The 24,170-nt window shown below is 38.3% G+C and overlaps 1 protein-coding gene across 2 annotated transcripts in view; it reads left to right on the top strand.

The window, feature by feature from the left end:
- COL24A1 (collagen type XXIV alpha 1 chain) overlaps positions 1–24,170 on the top strand; it is a 125,063-nt gene that overhangs the window by 26,335 nt on the left and 74,558 nt on the right. For both annotated transcript variants that reach the window (XM_059854159.1, XM_059854158.1), the window contains exons 6-14: positions 469–522; positions 2,427–2,480; positions 7,823–7,867; positions 9,034–9,087; positions 10,279–10,323; positions 12,058–12,111; positions 12,817–12,861; positions 17,779–17,832; positions 20,308–20,352. In XM_059854159.1, the coding sequence (XP_059710142.1) occupies positions 469–522; positions 2,427–2,480; positions 7,823–7,867; positions 9,034–9,087; positions 10,279–10,323; positions 12,058–12,111; positions 12,817–12,861; positions 17,779–17,832; positions 20,308–20,352 (450 nt within the window). The remainder of the gene's footprint in view (positions 1–468; positions 523–2,426; positions 2,481–7,822; positions 7,868–9,033; positions 9,088–10,278; positions 10,324–12,057; positions 12,112–12,816; positions 12,862–17,778; positions 17,833–20,307; positions 20,353–24,170) is intronic.

Genomic DNA, 24,170 nt, shown 5'->3' with positions numbered 1-24,170 from the left:
TTGGCTCTTTGGAAAATAGATTAGTTAATAAAATCTAATTTTGTGGATTCTGGCACTGTGGGAAGGCTGAGCCTGAGGAAACCTGTACAAGGTGATGGTTCCTGCAGTAATGCAGCCTGATAATCCTGCACACTGCTGGAGGAGCAACTGGTGCCCTGAAGTGATGGAGACAGGGGCAGAGCAATTTGGCTGGAGCATCTGCTCTAATCCTGCTTGGATTTACCAAAAAATCTGCTTTTCAAAGTTTTGTGACTTTACAAAATTTGAAAAATGTAAATCTCATTTCAGTGTGAACCTGCACTATTTTATTTTTTTCCTAGTTCTTTACTGAAAAAGTTATGAGAAAAATATCTGTAATAGGAAGCACATTTACATTTTTTCCTGTTCAAGTTGTGAATACTTGTTATAGCATATATTATTAGAAATTCTCTCCTGATGGTATTATTGAGCTTAATTTCTCTGTAACAGGGCCCTAAAGGAGACCCAGGATTCTCTCCAGGACGAGCAAAATGTGGAGAAAAGGTATTATTTTCTTAATTAGAGAAAAATGTTTGTTCTGTCCCTTGTTTCTGTGAAGTCTTGTTTAATATTCAGATAAATTATAACAGAAAAATGCTTTGCATTTACTTTACACTGGTGTATTTTAGCAGTTAATTGTGTTAGACTGACCAGTGGAAACACAGGTGGCACAATGAATCCAAGGATAATTTTACAATATTAAAAGTTGAAACTTAGGTTATGTATTTTATTTAATTTATAAAAATAAAATGTAAGGATTTTAGAACAATGAAATTGGATTAGATTCACACTGATATAACAAAGTACAGATTCCAGTTTTCCTTAGTACCTTGCATTATTCCAGAAAGTTGTAAGACAGAATTTGGTGATGACAAGTGCACACATTCCTGCTACTGCCTCCTAAGCAACTTTAGCCAAGCTAAAGTTGTTGCCTTCTCTGCCCAAATATTTGAGTATAAACATTCAAATATTCCATTCTTCATAGAAATTGTAGGTTTGAGAGCTTGTGATTGTTTCATTTTCAGATTGACACTCAAGTATCATACACAGGAATGGGATCACACTTAAAATGTAATTGGATGTTTGCATTCTAATATGTTAACCTGTGCTGTGTGTTTAAGAATATCTTGCATTCATGCTAAGTTCTATTATGAGCATTTACTAGTAGATCATTTGTGGAATATTTGTGCTAAGTAGGAAGCACTGTAAGATTTGAGGACTTCTCTCTGTCATGAAAAAACATTAGGAAACAACTATGGTTTACTAGCTGCTGATGTATACATAACTTATTTTTTAGTGCATGCATGCTCATGCACCGATGAGAAATGGAAGTGCAGCTTCTATAGCAATATTTTAATCTAGGCAGGTTTTGGCAATCAGATCATAGTGTGGTGAGCTGTACATGGCTGCCTGAAACTCAAGCTGTGCTCTTTGGCATGAGCCCAAGCAGCCACAGAACAGTCTAAAACCCATATTTGTATGACTATCCCTAAATACATGTAGGCTGCATCTATAATCCAAAGTTATGGGATTGATATGCTTTTTTATAGTTCTCATTATTTTCCATTCCTAATTTTTTCCCCTCAAATCAAATTAGCTCACTCTTATTAATAAACTTGCATTTACTTGGACAGTAATTCACTTCCAGGATGCATTCCTTGACTTACTGGGTTTGAATTCAGGCACTAACCATGAAACAGTGAATCTCTTCACAGTCAGTCCTGAGCAAGAAGAAGAGCCAAAAAAACCTTCCCTCCTTCCCCATCTGCAACAACCATGAAAATTTGTGTCTTTTTTCCATCTCCTCAGCATTTGAGATGCTCTGATTCTTATTGCCATATACCATCACGTGGTTGTGAAGTTTAAAGGACCTGAAGAGAGCAGCAGTGTTCTCCCACAGCCTCTCTGTCCATGTGCACCTCTCAAGTTGTCTTTCACAGAGATCAGATTGATGCAGATTTTGCACAGCACAGCCCATAATGGTGTCCTGGCTCTTGGCTGCTGATTGTTGGCATAACATTAAAACAAACAATATTCACCTAGTGGTTATATAGATTTATTCATTTGAGGTGAAACCACTTGTTCCTGAGGAAAGTGTTGCCTCAAGAGCTGTATGGCTTCTTCACTCCTGTTTATGTTGGCTAAAAGTGAATGTTGTGAGGTTGTGAACCAGGTCTGTTCCAGCCATGATTTGGCCATGCTGCAGGAGCTGCACCCAATGGCTGCAACTGAGGAACTGTTGCCTTTTCCATTTTCTTCCTCTAAAAAAGTAATAAAAATCAGACAACATCAGCTTGTTCTCCATACCAAATGTCCAAGAGTGCAGAGAAGATGTTAAGTGCTACATGTTCATAACCCTGGGTCATGTTCCAGTGAAACATATTGATTCTGGATGTTTTGTTGAATAGGGTGATCCAGGCCCCATGGGCTTTCCAGGCCCACCTGGGATCAAAGGCCAGAAGGTAAGATGCTGTTTTCATTTCCATGTAACTCATCCTGGCTCAAATCAGTGCCCTCCAGGTGGATGTCTGATGGCCAAGAGGTGGTAGAAGAACTTTAGGCTTGCAGTTGGCGCTGTGTTTACTGTACAGAACCTCCCCATAGAACAATTCAGTGGGATCATCATAGCAGGATGTAAATCACAGCTGTTTAGGTTGGTGCTCTCCAAAAGGCATGGTGTGCCCCTGCTCAGAGAGAAGTGCTACTAGGGAAGGTAAGCTTACCTGTGAAATGAAACCATTTAAATTCAGTTGGGCTCAATTTCAGGATAGTTATATGCTATAATACAACATGTAACAGTGGTTTTTATGTGTTTTCCTGTATTGTGTATTTTGTAGCATAGAAAAAGCTCTGTGGGATCATGAACTCATATTTCTGCATTTGAATTGTTTGTCTTTTTCCAAATATGTGCCAGCATTGCTAAAATAGAACTCAGATGGAATAAGTTCCAATTTTGGGTACTATATAATGCAGTATTTTTTAACATGAGAAATTTCAGATGCCATTTCCTGCATTTGAGAAGTATATCCAAATTAGCACAGGCCTGTGTGTACAAGAAAGCATAATGAAGACAGATTTGGGAGGGAACATAAAGGATGATGATAGAGGAAATGAGACAACCTTAAGAAAATGAGCAAAATAGACTGAGTGAACATAGTTTATGTAGAAGGAGAAGTCACCTGGCATAAATCCAGTAGGCTGCTCTGATTAATCAGAGAAACTGGTGACAAAAATCAGCAGGCAAGATCATGGAAAACTGCTACTAAATGATGTCTTTGTAGCATGGAGTTTGGTGTTGCAAGTGTTACAGAAAAACATGGAGAACAGATATGGCAGCAGAATTTTGAAGTAGTATGTAACACTGAAGGCAGCTGCAAAAAGGTGGAAACAATTGTTAGAAAGGTAGTGGTTAGTTAGTAGTGGTATTTTTTACTTTAATCTTTAGCATAAGGAGAAGAAATATGAATTAATGCTTACCTGCTATTGAATCTAAAGAAAAATGGCACTGTGACAAAGTTTATAGTCAGTAGTGTTATGTTGTAGAGTGGCTTCATTCAGCATTTGTCTTGATCTCAAAATGTATGAGAATTTATTTTTTTCCATCTAGTCACTAATTTCTAGAATTGACCAAAACAAGTAAAAATGTGACCAGAAAAGGAAGTTCTCATTAGCACCATGAGTATCATGGAAATTAATTTTGCTAAACACATGGACAACTGCTCACTGAACTGAGAAAATGTACAGCTGTGACAAGAATTTGCATCACCTCTGTTGAGAGTTAGCCTACAAGCCTGGACAGTGATAGGTTTTGTCACTGTTGATCACAGGCAGCCTTGAGATTCTGCAAGTATTTAATCAGGTTTATAGGTTTGCTTTGAAAACAAAATATTTTGTGTTTAAAGCTTTTTAGATGGGAAGCAGCTGTCAGTTATTCTGGATTGAGACTGACATTTGGGGACAAGAAAATGAAAATCTTATGGGCATCATACTTTCTTCCTGCCACAAGAATTCACTCCTTGTCTGATGGTTAGATTCTGTGGAGAATCATGCTCACTTGATCACTGGGAATTTTACTCTCTGTTTCCATGTTGTCCACGTGAGACACTAACTAGAACCATGTTTGAGACAACCCAGGTCAAGCAGAAGTGAAGAATACCAGCTCTAGAACAGCACTACACCCATAAACAGTTCAAAGTAGTCACTTAGAAGTCACACTTCTTTTATAATGGCAAACCCACAAGTTATTGTGAGTCAAATAATTGATCTTCAAGGTATTGCTTTTTGGTACTCTTAAATAGGGGAACATGCTGTTAGCTCATTGTGATCTCAGAAAATATTTTCAAAGGAGTGTGAGCAATGTAGCTGTGAAGTAAACCAGCTACAAGAAAGAAGCTGCAGAAGAATCAAATACATCCTTTTTGCTTTGTACTCCAGCACTGCTGAGAAATTATTTTATATTGATCTATTAAATTGAAATATCATAAAAGGAATTATATAATTACATAAAATAATAATATATTGTTAGTTACTATAAAATTATCACATATAATTATTGTAGATAATAGAATGATATTATGTAATTTTTTTTTACTATACAAGATATTTATTGAATAAATGGCGTATTTTCAACATTCTTTCTCATCCAGGTAAGAAGCAAGATTTTAAGTCTTACATATGAGTTAATGGTTTTCCTTTTTTTGTTTTTTAATTTTTAAATTAACACTCAAAACTTTCCTTATATCATCTGGAGACCTGATAGGGCAGAAGACTTCCCTTTCCCTTTCCCCTGGGTGACCCCACTTGGCTGTACAGAGAGGCCAGAACCTGTCCCTGCAAGCCAGGGCACTTGGGGCTGGGTTGGCACCAAGGGACAGCACTCCTGGGCACAGCCTTGCCTGAGTCCATGGCAGTGCCTTAGAACCTCTGCAGTGCTCTGGGGGTGCTCTGCAATGGCACTGGGAAAGAGCTTTACCAAGACTGGCTGCAGTTTTTGCTCTAGTTTATTCCCTATCTGTGTGTGACAGTAAATCATGAGAATCTAGGTCTATAAAATCATGATAAAATTTGCATACTGAAGTAGAGCACGGTAAGAAATGTGGAAGGAAAAAGCTTGGAGAAGAGCTTCATATTTCATTTTGTCCTTGCTTTGGCATCATGTAAGGGTAAGGCTGATCAGCAAATTTCAAAAGCAGCATACCTATGGAAGTATCAGCATTATGCTATTAAGTGACAGCTTTATGCTGCTGTCTCCCAGTGCTTCTTCTACTGAATCCTATTTTCCTTGAGCAGAAGGAAACTCCAGTCCTGCAAGAGAAAAGTAGCATTTCCATTCCTTGGGATATTTGGGCTGAGTTGCTAGGTGAAGTCTTAGTTGTGGAATAAAGATCAGCAAACAAGATAGAATGGAACTACTAAGGAAAAGTAAAACAAAGCTGTTCTCTGATGAAACATCTTTTCAACAATCAGCATTGTGAGGACTCACATGGGAGTCCTTTTATTTGCTGCACTTGCTTTCTCTCTGTAGCTGATGGTTGTAGCATTAGTCATAACACTTCACCCACTGATTTTTACAGGTTATGGGAACTTCCTGGCACTCTAGTGTAGTTGCCAATGTTGTGCTAGGTTTTAATTTTTAATTACAAATACCTAGAAATTCTGGTAAAGCACAAAGGGCAGCAGTAAAATGGAAAGACTCTGCCCAAATAGTCCTTGCTGTCATGTACAGGCTGCTGTATACAGGCTTCACTCAGTCTGGGGCCCACTGGGCTGCACGTGGTAGAAGTCAAACACCTAAACTTGCTACGTTTTAGTTGGCAGTAAATATTTTTTCTCTCGTGCAGACTGAGTTATTCTTACAACTTGCTGTGTTTTTGAAATGTGCTTGAAGTTTGTAATTGGAAGCTTCAAACCATTCTGTTCCACATTGAGCTTTTAAGTCAGAGAATTGATCTTCATTAGCATTTGGAAGGTAATTAATTTTTCAAACTGGTACATATGAACTTTGTATTCTTATTCTTAATTTTCATTTTAGCTCAGATTAAACTTAATTATATGGGTATGCTCAAGAATAGAAACTCAAGCTAATAAGAGCTAAGAATTTGAAGGGGATTAGCTAAGTTGCAGGAAAAGAAACCTATGTGTGAAAACTGTCTCTTTGGGATGGTACTCACTTTAGCATGGTTAAGTTCCATTCCCAACCAGCACAGAGTGAGTTAGAATGAATTAAGGCCATTAACTCTGAATAAAAATATGGACATCCTATTTTAAAACATGAGTTAGGAGCAGTTTTCCTCTGACAGAAGTAAAATGCTGTTGTGTAGAAATACACACCGCAGAAATCAGTCCTTCATCTCACTTTTTTGTGTGCCTCCTTTTGAGTCTGTCTGTACTGGTATCAATCAGCTAAAATGACCCACTTTGAAATAATTGTGGTAAAGTTTTCTGTGAACATTTCTGTGTAGATCTTTCCTTTTTTTCTAGTGCTAAATAAAGAAACTACTGAGGGGTCTCTTCTAGCTACACCAACTTCTGTTAATTATTTAAGTATCAAGAGAAGATACAATTCTGTAATGGATAAAATTCATGAGATAAAGGAATTGGTTGGGACTGTAAGAAATTGTCATTTTCCTGAGGCATACTTCAAAAGCTAAAGAGGAGTTACTGGTTCATGCCAAAATTGTCACTAAGCAAAATAATTTTATCTTTTAATTTTTTATATGATAATAAAATTAATTTCATGCAGCAGCAATACTGTTGTGGTCACACAGAAGCTTATCCAAAACTTTGGAATACCTGATCTGCTGAAATCAGTTGCAGAACTGCTTTTTGAGACAGTGAGTCTCAAGTCTCTGCTGAGGGATGAGTATCATCGTGCTGCAAGGCAGACAGATGTTCAACACCAGCCAAGACCCTCCTGCTGCTCAGTCAATGCCTTTGAGTCCAAGTTTAGGATAGATTTCCATCCAGAATAAGGATTGCTTTGGTCTTCTGTCTTTCAAGCTGTAGCTTTTGGACTTGTGTATTCCCAGTATCTCTTGCAAGGGATGTGGAGACCAGACACTTGGCTTCTGCATCTGTCATGCAACAGTCAAGGCTCCCTTTTAGGCCAGCTTGTCTGGATATATTTAGTCTGGTGTAAAGATGTTCAAGAAGGTGGTTCTTATTTCAAATGTACTGATGGAGGAGGCAGGCTCCAGCTCTAGTTTAGTTCTTTTTCTTTAAGAGTTAAAATATGCTTGAAATGGTTGATGCATGGGGAGTGAAGTTCAAGAGTTTCCTCTCTCTCTGTGGTTCCAGCACCACAGAGAAGATTTCTGGGATGAGGCTGTTCTCACCACCAATATAAATTCCATAGTATAATAGCCAAATTTTGTTCTATGTGAATTTTAAAAAGAGGTGTTTTGGGTCCTGGAAGGTCTGTCTTTCAGAACAGTTGGGATGACCCTCTACACCCCTCCTCTGAGCTGCCTTGCTGAGAAAGGGCATTGTGACAAGGATTTGGAATGGGGAAATGTACAGTACAGAATCTATGACAGTATCCCATGTATTCATTTGTCCAAAAGAGTACAAGTCTGAAACTGCCTTTAAGCATACTGATGTCTTGAAGTTGTCTAGACTGCCAAGTTTTCTTACTACTTTTCTCTAGCTCAGTTTTCATGTGAGCTGCTAAATGTAAACCATACTAACTCTGCAGGCAGAAAAATCTGGATTTTTTTTCTTTGATGAAAAGAGAACAGAGTAGAAAAAGGAGGTCTATTTTGTTTGTTTAATTGTGTTTATCACAGATTTCTGTCTTTACCTGCAGGGTCCTAAGGGTTACCCGGGACTGCAAGGGCCACGGGGCGAGCAGGTGAGGGGTGCAAGCACAGAGCTCTGTACTCTGCAGATGAGCCATCAGGATGGGAAAATGTATAATCCATTATAAGTGTTCAATATGAGCAAGCTGTGTGAACTGCTTAAGGAAATATTGGACAAGTTTTGAGCAAGAATTCAGATTGTGTTGAGATCAGTGTGGTGGAAAAGTAGTCTAAATGAAAAGGAAAAGCTTATCCAGCTTGTTTTTAAACTACCACACCAAGTGGAAGGATGTTGATGTAAAATTCTTGTTAGAGGCACATTTCAAACCTCTACTGATTTAATGCATTTTACATCTCCTAGCTTGAAGGAAATGAAGTAGTTATTCAGCACTTTTTAAAACTTCCATGTCTGTTCAGGAAGAAACATGAATGTGATTTCAAAGCCATCCAATTGCTAATGTCTCTTGTTAGCATTTATGGTGCTCCTAACAGCAGAGTAGGTGGAAGGGATCTCCTTTTGGATCACACTGAAAAGGAAACGGTGATGATAACTGATGGTAAACACCTGAAAGGAGATGAAAACTCAAGGACAGCATTCATGACTTTCCTGAGTTTTATACCCAAACCTTAACTGAATGGGTGGTGATTTTTATTACAGTCTCACAGGATGTTTTCTGTGATGACTGTAATCTGTCAGTGAGATAGAGATAACTAGTGAGGGGAAAAAAAGAATTGATTCTTAACATCAGCAGAAGAAGGTGGAGAGAATTGTATGCATTCATGATTTATCCAGTGCTATATTGACCTGATTCTGGAAGAAACAAAACAAAAATTGGCTTTGTAAGGACACAAGCATTCTTTAATTGAAAGTTTAATGTATTTGTTTCAAATGCATCCAAGACTAGTGCAATTGCCTCATTGCCTCCTATAGCCCTCCTGAATTATTTTTGAATTATGGAAATAAGGCATCCACTGTTGTATTTCACAAAATGTTGGATATTTTTTAAAAGATATGTGACTGAAATTGGCAGAGTTACTTATGTACAATAAGTCAATTTGGGGGTGTTCTGTGTAGCTTGCTTAAATAGTAATTTTTCTGTGTGCTTAAGCTGTGTCATACGAGTAGATGTCAAAAGAAAAATTGTAGAGCAGACTCCAAACCATGATAATAAACATGCTTGTTTTTTATTTTCCTTTTCTTTCTTCCTTTTCCACTTAGGGAATTCCAGGAATGGCTGGCAGTATTGGGGCAGTTGGTTACCCTGGCAGGCAGGTGCAGTAACTATACAAATGTCTTTGCATTTTATTTTTTGTTTTTCTCATTTATTCTTTTCAAAAGTACCATATCTAACTCTTTTGAAACTACTAATTATAAAAATGGATTTGTTTACATCCTGCCTTTTTTCTTTGAAACAAACCTCTTTCTCTGGTAGTGGCTTGGAGGGAATGTTGAGTCTCATGTCTTTTAAACTTGGATGTGTTAGATGCAGTAATGCTGTTCCTTTCTGAAGTAAATAAATGGCATTACCAAAGAACTGAATGTCTCAATACTTTACACTCCCTTCATAAAACTCATGTGGGTCTGTGTGCTTTATCTTCTTTCTCTAGCTATTTATCTATCTCTGGACTTTCAAGTCCAGAGGCAGTAAGAAACTACCTGTTCCTCCTGATTTTTCACCAATGTTTATTTCACTGCTGAAACTATTTCTTTAGTCCATTGGGGAAGGGGAACATTAAAAGTTTGGTGGTTTTTTCCCACTGGGATATATTAGGACAACCAATAAAGCCAGAAAGCAGCCTTCTTTAAACAGCAGTACTTATATAAATACTGATTTATGTATGAGGTAACAGATACCTCAATGCAGTAATACAAATAAGATAAAAAGCAGAAATGCTCAGCATCTTCCTTGTGTAAAGGTATGTGAACCAATTGACAACAACTGACTTTTTATGGTTTTGTATCTGCTTAAAGGGTGAATTTCACCAATACTTGAGAGTTTTGTTGGATTAAGTCTGTAGTGGCTATGTATTTTAAAGTTCCATTACAATATTTTATTAGAGTTTTGTGTTCAATCACATAAAATGTTTAGAGCATTTGGACCACATATGCAATTCTGACAGCAGCTTGAACGTAATTGAAATGTGTCCAAATACAAAAGCTCGTAAAAAATCCTGTGAAATTGTGTCACTGTAAGGCCTGATCACTGTGTCTGGAAAAAATTTCTCCCAGAAGAAATAATTTAATGTAATGGAAGTTTCAGTCATGATCTGTGTTTCAGCCATGCACTAATGGGAGACCTTTCTGAACATGGTCCCAGGGCACTACTTGATGACACCTTCTTCAATCTTAAAAATTTCAAGGATGTGTTGCCAGTTCCCAGTTAATGAGTGCTATTGCAGTTCTTTTACATAGGGCATATCTGGTTGTTTAAAATTAATTACAACTCCTGTCTTTTTGTAACAGGGCCTAGCTGGACCAGAAGGTAACCCAGGTCCTAAAGGAGTAAGAGTAAGTAAGCACCTTAAGCATTTTGATATCCATGTCTAGTTTTACCCATAGGTAAGAAAGGGGGTGAGGAATTTAATTCAGCTGTGCCAGTTGTATGCCTGCAGAACCACGCTGCCTTTCTAGAACCTACAAATGAGAAAACTCAGTTTCTTTCAAAATATGTGCAAGAGTTTATTTTTTTTTCCATGGTGAGCAGCACAGAGCAGTTTTCCATTGTTGCCCTCCCTCTCACTTGCATGCAGGAGAGGAAAGAAAGCAATGCTGGGTGTGAGGGCTGAGTGGATGTTTCTCAAGCCTGAAGCATTATTTCCATAATGGAGGCTGTCAAGAAGGGAGACAGAGCTGACATTTGCAATCTGTAACAGCTACAGAAGTAGATAAAGGGAAACAGTCTTGTCACATAAAAACCATGAAAGGGATCCTGAGATTTTAGAATGATTTAGTCATAGTTATATGTATCCCAGGCACTGGAGATTGTTAATGCTCCGTGCATTCGAAGTTTGGTTTTGGTTATTCTTGGAAGCAAAATAGATTGGTTTTTATTCCTGGCTGGTCTGGGGTTTTCTCTCTGTGTGTGCCTTTTATCGTGCTCTTTCTTGGTGGTTTGGGGTTTTTTGAGGGTTGTGGGTTTGTTGGTTTTTGTTTTGGTTTGGTTTTTTTGGGTGGGTGCTGTGTAATGAAGTTCTCTTTGAATAGACACGTGAGCGTGCCTACACATGCTTGTGCATGGATGAGTATTTCTTCAGAGTGACTCTCACCATCAAGGAGAAGGCACAGGTTTCCAGAAACCTGGATGTTGCTGGTTGCATGTGGGATTGGAAGGAGGCTTTTGGTGGGTGTTTTCAGTCCCTCAGCTCACATGCAGGTTGCTCAGCAGTGTATTGTGTTCTCAAGTATCAGTTAATATAATCTTACTGTTTGCAAGAGTTGCTTTTGTCTTGATTTTTTAGTGTAGTTACTAGAAGCCTTTACCTGCAGCAGCTTCTCAAACACATGTCTGGGGGTTTTGGAGTGTTGTTTTTTTGGTTTTTTTTTAATGCCATTTTTGATTACAGTGATGGGAAAAATTAGTTTGGCAGGATCAAGTGCCAACAGATATTGCACCCTCAGGGATTGCTTCTTTTATGTTTCTTCAGTTAATTTTTGTTCAGATTCTCATCTGCATTTTGACTTGTTCTCCCTTCAATGAACAAGACATAAGTGATCCCAGTCACTTCCCTAAAAGTTACTGCTTCTCTGTTTACACAAAGCTAAAAATGGCCAATGCATGAGTAATTTTAGGGAGAACACCTTAAGGCTAAATCTTGTGTATGGATTCTAAAATAACTTCCAGTAAAAATGATGACACAGCCCTCCTGACACATACTCCTGTGCCATGGAGGTAGGTGTGTAGCAACATGATATGAAGTATCTGTATTAGAGCTTTTGGTTTAAAATATTTCTGGAATCCAAGTGTGCTCTGCTTCTCAGCTGTTTTAAGTAACTGTAGAAAGTACATGTGCCTTTGTTGTCCTTACTCTCCTTAGGACTGGATGACAAGGTAGGTATCATCTTCAAAATTAAAAAAAATATCAACCTCAAGAAATTAAATCCTAGTTCCTAGTCACATTTAAATTTCTAGAGCTTCACTGGTAGCTTCAAATGAGTTTGAATTTAATCCCTGTCTTGAACCCTAGCTGGCCAGTACCGAGTGACAAACAGCCTTGGAATCAAACACTGTTCTTACATTTTTAGGGTTTCATTGGACCTCCAGGTGTGGCAGGACAACCAGGACCTGAAGGAGAAAGGGTAGGCCTAAAGGAGCATTAATGAAATGTTGATGTTTGTGTGGTAAAGCAATATATGTTAGAATGGGGGAAACATACAAGATTTAACCATTTGTTTGGTTTTGTTTTTTGTTTTTTTTTCTGGTTAAAAGCAAAACTGATTTGGAGAAAATAAGATGAATAGGACATACCCAATTAGTCTAATCAATGAAATGCCTTAGTGCTAAAGTAAAATGGGGAGCAGCTGTAAGGTATTAGTTCACTTTAATCTACAGCTGCAAGGATTAGGGTTTTTTTTTTTTTTTCTTCAGCAAAGTGTGAATGAATATTTTTCATTTAAGCAATTTCTTTCTGACAATAATTAATATTTGTCTCTTGTTGGATGATCTTTGCAATAGAACCAGCCATAGAAGTGTTAATCTCTATCACTCTGCTTGAGCCTTTTCCTATTGCACTTGAGCCAAAAGGCTGTCTGGACATGCAGTGTGATGGAAGCAGGAGAAGGCCCTTTTTCACCACTGTTCTGATATTGCCACAGGAAAGGCAGGCAAAGTTTGTCTTTCTGCTCCAGGACATTGGCTCTGTGATACTTTGCTCAAATACTTTTTTTATTTTTTTTTTTTAATGATGCTCCTCACACACTGTTGCTTCCAATCAAATGCAGGTTTAATTACTTGAAGTATTGAAGAAAAGAAAATCTATTAATGATGGGTTATTTCTTTCTTAGGGTATCCCAGGCCTCCATGGAAAAAGAGGTCCTAAAGGGAGACAGGTAAAGATTCTAATACTTTTTACAATTTCTGCTGCCAGTGAAAATCCACCTGGACTTCACTCTGTAGCTTTAATCAGCTGAAAAGTGTTAGTTTAATTTTTGTCCATAAATAACTTTCTATCACTTTCAATTAGTACTTTTCAGAACTGCAGATTCTATGAAGGTTATAAGCACTAAAGTGTGGAAGACTTACCACTGTGAGCTTTGTGGCAGGTTCCTGATATCAGCTAGGAGGAGGGTTAGAAGGTGACAGAAACACACAAATGTGTTCTCTAAAATTGGTGTTAGCACGAGGTGCAGATATGATGCAAGCTTCATAAGTCTGGTGCTATTTTGGATGAAAATCAGCTTTTTCTAATGGCCAGTATTTCTGGACTGTAGTAAATTAAAGCTGTCCTCTTCTTAACATGTATTTCTACAGCTGAGAATAAACACCAATCTGCCAAGTACACATTATCAAGGTTTACATATTTCCTGTGGTGTGTCTTCAATGTCAAATGTTTTGTTTTCTGTTGCAACCATATTATTTTAAGTCTTTGAAGCTATCCAGGAGTTTCCAGTTTTAACTTTCTTGTGGTTTGAGATTGGAAAACACCATAGGGTTCTCCAGCTGTGCAGTCAGTTGTGCTCAGCAGTTCAGATGATTTCATCTACCATGAACAAATATGTCCAGCAGTAGTATGATGGTCATCATTTGGCCCTTGAGCTATGCTATGGAAGTTGTAGAGGTTTCTGTTTAATTGTGTTTTCTTTTCCATGTGATCTAACACCAGCCCAAAAAGTCACTAGCCTACAAGAATTGCTTTGATATAAAGAAAGGCAAGCAAAATTGCATTAAGTCTATAGTCTGCTCTTTCTGAAGCTGCCACGAGACCATATTGCATTTTGCCTGGAATCTGAATGAAATGCTGCTCTTTGCATCTGAGGGTTGGGTGAGAAGGGCCCTGGGCCATCAGTCCCTTGCAGAAGTTGGCAGTGTCTTGTGCCCCTGAGTCACATGCAGCATTTAAAGGGCAGAAGAACCTGGATGGGAGTCAAAGGCTGGTGTTCAGTGTGAGTTGGAAGTGGAGGTGACAGCAGGGTGCACTAAAACACGTTTTGCCTTCTACCATCAGTCTCTGTGGCAGGTTTCAGGGAGGCTCCTGCCTGCCAGTGCAATGGTTCATGTAGGATTTGTCCCAGTGCATAGCAGTCTGTTGGTGCTGTGGTCAGCAGTTATTTTCCATTTACAGTAAGAGCAGAGCTTCTGTCAGTGCCAGACTATGTTCTGTAAGGACTTTTCTTTGCATAAATATGCTGAGAGAGGATTGACATAGGTGGCGGAGCACCAAAAGCACCTCTGCAGGATGTCTGTGATTACCTTCATTCAGTGCTGATTTCTTCATAATGTCATAATTTCCTCAATCCCAAGGTTCATTCCAACTCCTTTCTATGATCTATAAAGTACTTATTTGACTAAAGGCTACTAATGTGAGACCAGCCAGGAGAGAAATCACATGGGAACCTGGCCTGAAATACTTTGCTGGATCACAAGCTTAGAGAAGAGGTGTTATTTTAGCCCCCAAAACAATGATAGCTGTAATGACAAAGTTTTTTGGCACAGTGCCCTGGAGTTAACAATATTGGGGGGTAGGGCACTGTCACTAAAAGAAATTTATCATGGGAATTCTACAGGGCCTGAAGCCAGGCTCCTCACCTTTTGTTCTAGGGTACAACTTATTTTTTTGGACAAAACTGTCCCTAATAATACTTGAGAAAATAAAAACCCTGTCTGACTGGCAGAGATCTTTTTGAAAGAAATGAGATTGAAATATAATCTCATTTTTGGAAAGCAGTTTTAAAGGATAGAAGTGGATCATACAAGTGGGTCGTAAACATTTATAATTAACAAAATGCTGCTACTTAGTAGGTTTCTTGAACACTTGTTCATATTTGTAGCATTTCTGGCATATTTGAAATGGAACAAAATATTCAATTGCCTGAACCTATAGAGTGAGGATTTGTTTTAATTTTATATTTGTTTTGCATACAGTATCATTTAAAGAAAATATTTCATGGTAGAAGTATATGTGTTCAATTTCTTTCTGTTGGCTAGCCCTGCAGTATTTCTAATGCATTTTCTGTCCTGTTAGCATGATGCATTTTGCTTTTTTTTGGGGGAAGATTTTTACATAGCTTTCTTCTATCTGTGATTAGTTAAAACCAATTGTCAATGTGTCAGAACAGACCTTGTAAATTTTACCAAGAATTCAGTAATCAAGTCCATTGTAACTGTAAAAACAGTTCAGGTTCTGTTTTATATTAAAGTTATGAATAATCATCCTTTGCATGCTTATAATAATTTTAAATGATAATATTGATTTAATAAAACAATTGTTGCACAGTAGTTTTATTATATTGCTTCCAGTTTTATACTTCTGTGACTGTTCATTTTGCTTTCATTTTTCTACTTACTAAGGTAGATTTTTCAGTATCAGTTCAAAAACCCGTGCTGTTGAGAATGTGATTGTAATGACTGGGTGATCTGTCTCTTCTGTAATTCTTGCTGTACTGGGATTCTGCTGTATCATTTGTGATTGTGTCATTGGATCCTTCATTTCCCCTTTGATGCCCCATTTGTAGTTTCAAAAATATATACGTGTGTGTTATGGCAATTCTGCCTCTTCCAACATCTACCAATGGTAGGCAGTACAACCCAAATATGCTGTTTAGGAAAGGGTCATAAATTAATCTTTGGCTTCATCCTCTTAGTTGGTAGCTTTTAACAACCTAGTCATTCTCAAATATCCATTTTGCATATGTAAAATTGTACACACATTTTGACAGCTGGGAAAAGAAAAAAGACTAATGGTGTACAACCTTCAGAATCAATTAAATCTGCTTTATTGACCATTACCTAGGAACCTCTACTTTTTAAAGGTATCAAAAATATGAAGACCTGTATTGTCAGATCTTACAGCTATAGATTCTTATTTGTGAGTTCTGTGATCAGATGCTGAGCAAAAAATTCATTGTAGTGAGAGGAATTCCTGTGTTTAGCTTTTCTGAATTAACAGGAGAGAGTAGAAAAAATCTCCACCTAAAATCAGCCCAAAAGATGCTACAGAAGGCTGTCTCAGGTTACTTCCCATTATCATGGTTGATGATGAGAATTAGTAGCTCTTCAGTTGTTTCAACCTATTTTGGCAGTGTGCACGCATGTACATATGCGTAAAATGTTGCCTTCCTTTTTATAAAAGTTTGGCTGGTTACTAAAGCCAAATATGCTTAAGCAGTGCTTAAACTACTTTGATTTATGGTATGATTTTTCCATCTCCTTGACACAGTTTTATATTTTCTTCCTGACTACTGTTGGAATACTGTTTTCTGGTGCTGTAGATCCCCCAATTCACTGAGGAAAGACATTGCTGCAGCCAGTCCTGGGCAGCAGTGTGGGTGCCCTCTGAACAAAGCAGCTTTAAAAGGCCAAACGAGTGGTAGCTGGGAGCTGCAGCAGGTTTGAACATGGTCTCACTCAGGGGAAAGGTTAATGCCTCCAAGTACTGTTCCTGATACACATGGAGGGGTAAAAAGGTACTGCAACACTGAAAGGACAAAAAAGAGCATATCACATAAAAATTATTGTTAGGATGAGATTTGCTCCTTTTCTCCATGGAGGTGGATTAGTAATGCTCAGGTTTTTTTGTGGCTGATTTCTTGAGGTCAGTGCATCTCTGTTATCTCAGTGCTCTAATAATGCCGTGAGACATTTTTTAATTCCAAGAAAAGTCTTTGCTTTGAGTGCTGTAGCTTGGATTTTTCCATGTAGAATCCCTTTCCAGCTTAGTATTTTGAAAATTTTCTGGTAAACTCTTATATAGACCTTACTTTACTGTAGCTAAAAAATTATTTTGACTTCTCAATAGATCTGCACCTACCTCCCTTCTCCTAATTTCATAGAGTGAATATATAGCAATCATGAAAATATTTCATGGTACTGCTTCAAACTAACAGCATGAGTTTCTAGTTAGCTACATGTGGCTCTTCCAGTAAAATAGTGAGATCTGCCTAGCAATACTAAACTGATAAAAATTAATTTTAAAACCCCTCACACCATTCTCCCACCCCCATCCCCCCTAAAAAACCCAAACAAAAAATCAAATAACTTTTCCCCCAGCAACTTATATGCTTCTGCAGTGGGCAACATCTGAAAGAAGTAAAGCAATTTTCAAAACCCTAACAGGAAGGACAGAAGATTAGAGCCAGCAAAGTGGTGGAATTCCATTCCATTTTCTTTCTGAAGCAAGAAATGGAAATTCTGTTTTAAGCTTCAATGCTTGACTTGGCAAATCAGATTTCTTTCCTGTTCTGATAATCTAGTCTCTGAAGTCAAAACTCTCATAAAATAGATGAGACTTTACGATGTCTTGAGTTATTGTTTCAGTGTCTAGATGCAGACTCAGGCAAGTGTTCCCATCGGTTAGAAAGATGAAAATTTTGATTTCTAATGAACATGAGATCTCATACTGAGATGCTAACCATTAATGTTTGGGGATGAGTTAAGGAAAGACGACAGAAGTCTTAGTGAATGTTGAAGCTAACAGGAAAAAAAAGTTAGGAAAACAGGCTCCAAGAAAACAATTCAAGTAATACTTGTTTACTGTTGCTCTGAAAGTAATTCAATTGTCTGCTTTTTCCATATGTTTCCATTGTGTATAGTTTTATCATTTTGGCTTTATGACTTTAAGAGGCAAACAAATGTCACTGTTCTGTTCGTTTGAACTGTGTAGCTGAAACTTCCGGCTTTTCCCATTCCTCCATTGCACTCCCTCCATCTATTTATGATGTCTTAATTCTCCAAATCTATATGGATTCAGAGTTCAGATGACCTTTCATGTCTTGAATAATGAAGAACAGATATTTTCTATTCTGCTTTAGGGTTTTCCAGGTGACTTTGGAAATAGAGGCCCCCCTGGTCCAGATGGAAGTCCTGTAAGTATTGAATTGTGTGATAAAATTTGTAAAACATGATAAAATTTGCAAAACTCAATGTTAACTCCTCTCCAAAATTAAAGGAGACTTTTGCTTCAAAAGAAATGTCTTGAAAGCCACAGGAAAATGTTGGACTGTTAACTTTCCCACGGAAACTGCTAGGAAACTACTATAATAAGTATAAAAAAGAGGAAGAAAATATTCAGAGAGAACATGTTTTCCTCTGCAGCATGTGCTGACTACCTTGAGAATCAGATCTCTTGCTGTCCTCATTGCATGAGTGATGAATGTTCTGTCTTCCAAAGTTCTTGCATTAGATGACTTAGTGTTGTTTTTTTAAACCATTCTTCTAAGATCACCTTAACAAAATAGGATTTGGCCTGCATGTAGAAGCCCAGCTTATGTGTGCTTGTGCATTTGATAGTTGATTTCATCCTTTGAACTGGTACTGAGCACAGTTATGCTAGGCTGTCATTTGGTGCATTGTAATCAGTGTGATAACAGCTTTGTCCTTGGCAGTGTGTGCCCTTGCAGTGTCCAGCCTGTGGTCACGTCACTTCACAGGCTGCCCTCAAAGGAGCTTTGCTGTCTTGCTCTATTTGTAGGGAAACTCTGTCTGCAGACTCTAAACTCAGGTTTCCTTTGGTGTCAGAAACCAGTGAAAGGCTTTGGGCAAGAGAAGAGAACAGCAATAAGTGCTGGGTAAAAGAGCAGCTGATTTAAATAATCTTGTATTGTTGGGTGCTCCTTTGGAAACTGCTATCAGTTTGTGTCTAAAGATGTTTCTGATATGGAACAGAGTCAGCAGTTAGACAGAGTTTCTCTATTTTTTGAATGTGTCTGCCTTAACACCCATCTTAGAAACTTATTTTAGAAAGCTTACGTGAATTTTGCTGGTGGGTTATCAATATTTGGTGTCAACATTCTGGAACACAGGAAAAAATTCCTTACGCATTTTTGGTCCCTAAGGCAAAGCTTCCCTTGCTGGAATGTCAGGTGATATCAGTATGGTTTTCATCTTGAAAACCCACTGAGGGCTTGAGTGTCACCAACTGCTTTGCAAATGGTATTAAAAGGTGAGTTCTTCCTTCTCCTCCTTGTACTCCCAAGTCTCCCTCCATTCCTGATAAAGCAGATGCTGTCTTTCCACCAGATCTGCAGAACAGTGCTTTGATAGAAACAAGCTCAGAAAGCCTGGATCTGAAATTACAGACTTGCACGTTACAAAGGAGCCCATTTTACTGCAAGCAGTTGCAAACAAGTTCCATCCAACCTGCCAAGACAGCTGCTGATCTTACTGCCTTCTTTGACAGGCAGCAGCCCCTCTCCCCTCCTCCCCCCAAGCTCACCCTGCAGGGCTTGTTCAGGCAAGGGGCCAGTGCTGCAGCTGCAGGGGTCTGCAATGCTAATGCCATGTGTACAGAGCTCTCTGTGAGCTGGCACTGGAGACCAGGGGCTGCCTGGGAGGCCTGTGGCAGCAGGAACTTGAAGGGAAGACATTTCTTCCCATGTGCTGACTTAACACTAATGGCATTTGTCTCCATGCTGAATTTCTTCTGCTTAACCAGCTAATGCCATCCTTCACCTCCAGAACACCCTCTCAGTTCTCTGAGGATGTCAGTCTGCCTTGGAGGATGTTGCTGGAGCATTCAGCTTCCCCTGTGGATAGTTTAGAGCAGGTTGGGGAAAGTGTGAAGGCAGCCAAGGAGGGAGGAGAGCACCAAGGTGTCCTCTGAGCCATGTGCAGCAGCCATGCCCAGTTGGACAAATTCACAATGGGCTTAGCTTTGCTTGCATCAAACTTCCCCCTCCCTGGGGGTGCCAACAGGCTGCAGTGGGCCCTGTCAATGTTATCCTCTGAGGAGCAGGTCCCAGGTGTTGGCTCAGCTTGCAGCAGACATGGTGACCTGGAGGACTGCAATATCTGTTTCACGTAGGGCAAAGAGACTTGGCAACTGTTTTTGGCAGTGTTTTAGCCTCTTCTGAGTTAAACTGTGGCAGAGGCAGTAGTGAAGTACCACTGAAATCTAAGCTCTGTATGAAGTACAAATACCATAGTTTGTATCAAGAAGTAGTTTTTAATAAAGAGAGATAATAAATTTGTAATTTGCAGAGGTCTTTCTATGAACTGAGATGGTGTTCTTATTTATTTTTCAAAGCACTCTTAATAAATTTGTTTTTCACCCTGAAAAAATTGCTTTTTCTTCCTTCCACTTTAAGTATCATTGTAAAAAAAAATCTTATATTCCTATATTAAGAGCAGAAATGTTCCCATGATGCAAATATCTGGTGATCTAATTCTACAATTCAGGGATTTTTACTAAGCATATTTCTCTATACAGTGATAAGCTGTCACTCTTTGGAAACACTGTAAAAATCAAAGCTGACTTGCTTTGTAGGTCACTTTTATCTTAATTCTAGGATTTCTTTTTAAATGGTAAAATTCAGGTAATCTAAGATTAACTTTCTTTAAAGGGAATTGTTGGTGGTGTTGGTCCTCCTGGATTTCCAGGACTAAGAGTGAGTATACTTTTATTACTTACTTTGATCTGGCTGCATTAGAGCATTTGTCTTGTGCTTCCTACTCTTTGTGTAATAAAAAAACAATTCTGAAAATTCAAGGATTTAAATAGCTTTTGCTTTAGACAGCCATGATTTTGAATAGTATCACTAAAAACTGCTATCAGGTTGGCAGCATGGAGCACTTCTATACTTGGTTTGGATTTGTGTGCCTGTTTCTCACCCAGCGTGTTTGGGTCTTTCATTTGAAATGACCAAGTTTGCTATTTTATAGCACTATAGCACTAAAGTGTGAAGGGTGCAATGATCTCAAACATTTTAACGACAGCAGTCCTCATTGGTTCCTGAATATGGCTACCAAATCCAAAGCAGAATTAATTTCTAAGAAAAATTACTTTATCATGTTTACAATATCATATTTTTTTTTAAATAGATGTAGAATAAGGGTGTGATGCTCACTGTGGAGTTGTACACAGTAGTTGTATCTATCAGTGGTGCCAGAGAAGCTCTGAGTCCTACAGAAGGTGGGAGAGACTTTCCTTCTGAGTAGTCTCACTTCCTTATGTTTTTTTAACTCATGTATTTAGTCATAGAGGACCTCTGATTCTTGATGTTGTCTCAGTCATGTCTGGCTACACGGCCACATCCTTAACAAGGGAGAAATTGCAAGTGTTTACACTTGAGTTTAAAAAGCCATGATTGTCTCCAGTGTTTGCTTTGTGGGTTTTTTAATATCTGCAGATCTGAAACGTTCTTGATAAGTTTATACTTTACACTGATGGTCATCTTACTTTTCCTTTGAAGCACAACAGTTGAGCTCAATTGTTACTCTTCCTAATTATATGATCATAACAAAAAAAATTCCAGTAAGTCATCCCTTGCTGTCTGATTAGGATTGTTATGGCATTGCTATAGTGAAAACAAAAGCTTGGTCAAGAAACCTCTGTAGCTTCCAGCCTTCATCATGCAAAAGTGTTTTTCTGTGTTCTTTAGCCAATTGACACACTTATGAGACTGGAGCTTGCACTCTTGAAAATTTGCTTAGAATTGTGGTTTGCTTTTCTCTCTTACATGACTGTCTTTGGAATTTAATCTCAAAGGTTTTGATAATTGTATAAATGTACCTGAGGATTTTAAAAAATATATCACTTCCAAAAAGATTCTGTTACTGATTATGTTGACTGAAACTCAGCATTTTAGCCCTACCTAGAGTTCATGAGTATAAATGTTTGCAGGATCAAAGCTGCATGTGCCTTCTTGCTGAGTTGCAGTCACTTACAGAGACTGAGTGTCAATAATTTTTTGTGAAATAGAAAAATAATTATCTATAACCATTCAAAGCTTTTGCCACTTGTACAAAAATGGAATATAACCATAATGAGAGCTATTTCTTGGGGGGAAAAAGAGTTTAGCTTTGGCATGTTTAGATTTTGAACAGCACAAAATTAGCAATTGTTTAGAGTCTGAGCTCCGTTTGAGTGGCCTTGTGTTTACATGTGTGACTCTTTCTCATGGTTCCAGTATATGGGTTAGTCTGGTTTCCTCTTTTGCAGTCAGATAATTGGAAGAGCTGTGCTCTGTTCCAGAGTTTCTTTACAAGGGACTCTGTTGCACTCTAATCTGTAGCAGAATTTCTCCAAGAACCCTGGGGGAGTTTTGGGTGACTCCAGCAGCCCTGTTCCTCAGCCACCCCTGCTCTCCAAAGGGCTCTGTGCTCCCTGGCCTCAGCTTTCTCTTGTCCAGGCAGATGCTAATGGTCATCCAAAACTGAATAAAGGGCTACAGCCCTCAATGTTTTCTTTAAAATACTTAGTCAATAATAACACACTCTACTACTACAAGATGCAATATTGTACATGGGATTAAATATATTTTTGTGGCCGAACCCAAGAGCATTAATTCAAGTAGCTTGTCCAGCCCAGCTGGTCAATGTCAAGAGTTAGTTGTATTTTTGTCTTTGTTCATGAGAACAATGGCAAAATGAGCAGCATCAACAAGCTGAATCCAGTAATTCCTTCCATCCATGATTATTTTCAATATACAAAACTGTTGCCAAGTTCAGAGTTTTGGCTGGCTGAATAGTCAGTCTTTCAAGACTTAGCAAGGCCATGAGTTTTATAAGATGAAGAGTTGCAGAAAATTTACTGCTAGATACCCCAATTAGTTTTTAATTTTTTTTCCCTTTTATAACATCCACGTAATACTAGGAAAACATTAGTCTTCCTTTTCTGGTATTTAATCTTTTTGCCTGGAAAAAGCAAGTTGGTTTCAGTTTCACTCGTCACCTAGAAATGTTGGAAAAGGTACACTTTATGTAGCTGCAGGTTTTATTGATCAGCAAGTTTTATCCAAAGTGATAAGTGTATTGTAACATGTAGCAAGGCTGTTTTAGGTGGAGAATGATTAAAAAACCTGTCAGACTAACTAATTCAACACTCTTTCAGTTTTATTTTTGTGCAGTTCCCGTCCTTGCTGTTAATTAAGCCACTTAATGTGTCTGGAGACTGTGACAGGTGTTTAATGACCCTGAATGTTGTAAAGCTGTTTTGGAATTCCTTCCTGTTGCTGTTGTAAGCTAAATTTCCCAGCTCAGTATCTATCTGTGATTTTCCAACCAGTGCTGTTGTTACCATAAGTGTGCATTTCAGCATTCAGTACCATGAATGCATAAATGCCTTGCTGAACTAGAATATGTAGCACAGCTCAGAGACAGCAATGTAAACCATTTCCTTGATCAGCTAGCATGACAGAATAGATCATTTAAGCAGTCATGGAAAGCTAAAGCAATGTAGAGTGGCAATTTTCTTGGGAGCTCTTCCAAGCTCCATTAAGACACTAAGTGATTGGTCTTGCTTTTTCTTCACCGAGCCATGAGTCTGGTGGTGGCTGCAGAAGAATGTGGTTGCTAACATTGCTAAAGAGTCTCCAGAGAATAATGTGTGCTCAACTAGAAATTCATAGCTGTCCATCTCCTCTTTTCCATATCACTCTCAGCAAGGGGCAAATGATTTCTTTATTCATATGTGTTGTTAAATTTCTGCATAGACATTGAGATATAACATGGTTTTTTTGGGGTTTTTTCCCCCCAAACTTGAATAGGCAGAAAGTTGATAGACTTGTCCCTTTGTAATGTATCTTAACTATTCTGAGTCAGGTCTTATGTTTAGCTCATGCTTTTTCATTAATATTATTGCTGTTGCTGTGCTGATCTTTAAAGATGCTTTATTTTTGTGATTCACTTTTTTTTTTTCTGTCATAAAACTGCCTAAATAAATCCCAGAAAGAAGAATTGCAGTAAGGGCTCTGAAGGTACATCAGAACAGAAAAGTTTAGCATGCCCATTGGAACATAGGTTTGATTCTGCACACGTGGTATTTAGAGTCACATCTCTTTTTCTTTTTTGCTTTTTCTTTTAACTCAAGAAGTCACTGATAGATGAGAAATTGAGAAAAAGGACCATTTAAAAGGCCATTTTTTATGGCCCTACTCATCCTAGAATAATTTCTTTAAACTAAATTTGATGCCTACATAGAAGTGCTGTTATGTCACCCTAAGGACAGCAGTGATAGCCACTGAACGTGCAGCTGCAGTACAAAAGAAAGCTTCCTTAACTGGCATTGCCTGATACACTGTGATCTTCTCTTGAGTTTATAATCTACAGGAGAAGAATCAAGTGATGTTTTGTGTGTTTCTGCTGATGTTTGGAACTGTAAACATGGAGGGCTTATGATACCAATACCTTTGTTTTTCCTTAAGAAATGTGCCTAAAAATATTTTGATTTCTCTCTGTGGTGCAGGAAAATGCCACATTCTGTTAA

Source organism: Haemorhous mexicanus, chromosome 9 (assembly GCF_027477595.1).
Source record: "Haemorhous mexicanus isolate bHaeMex1 chromosome 9, bHaeMex1.pri, whole genome shotgun sequence".
In the NCBI taxonomy this organism is placed as follows: domain Eukaryota; kingdom Metazoa; phylum Chordata; class Aves; order Passeriformes; family Fringillidae; genus Haemorhous; species Haemorhous mexicanus.
This window is presented reverse-complemented; position numbering and strand designations above follow the sequence as displayed.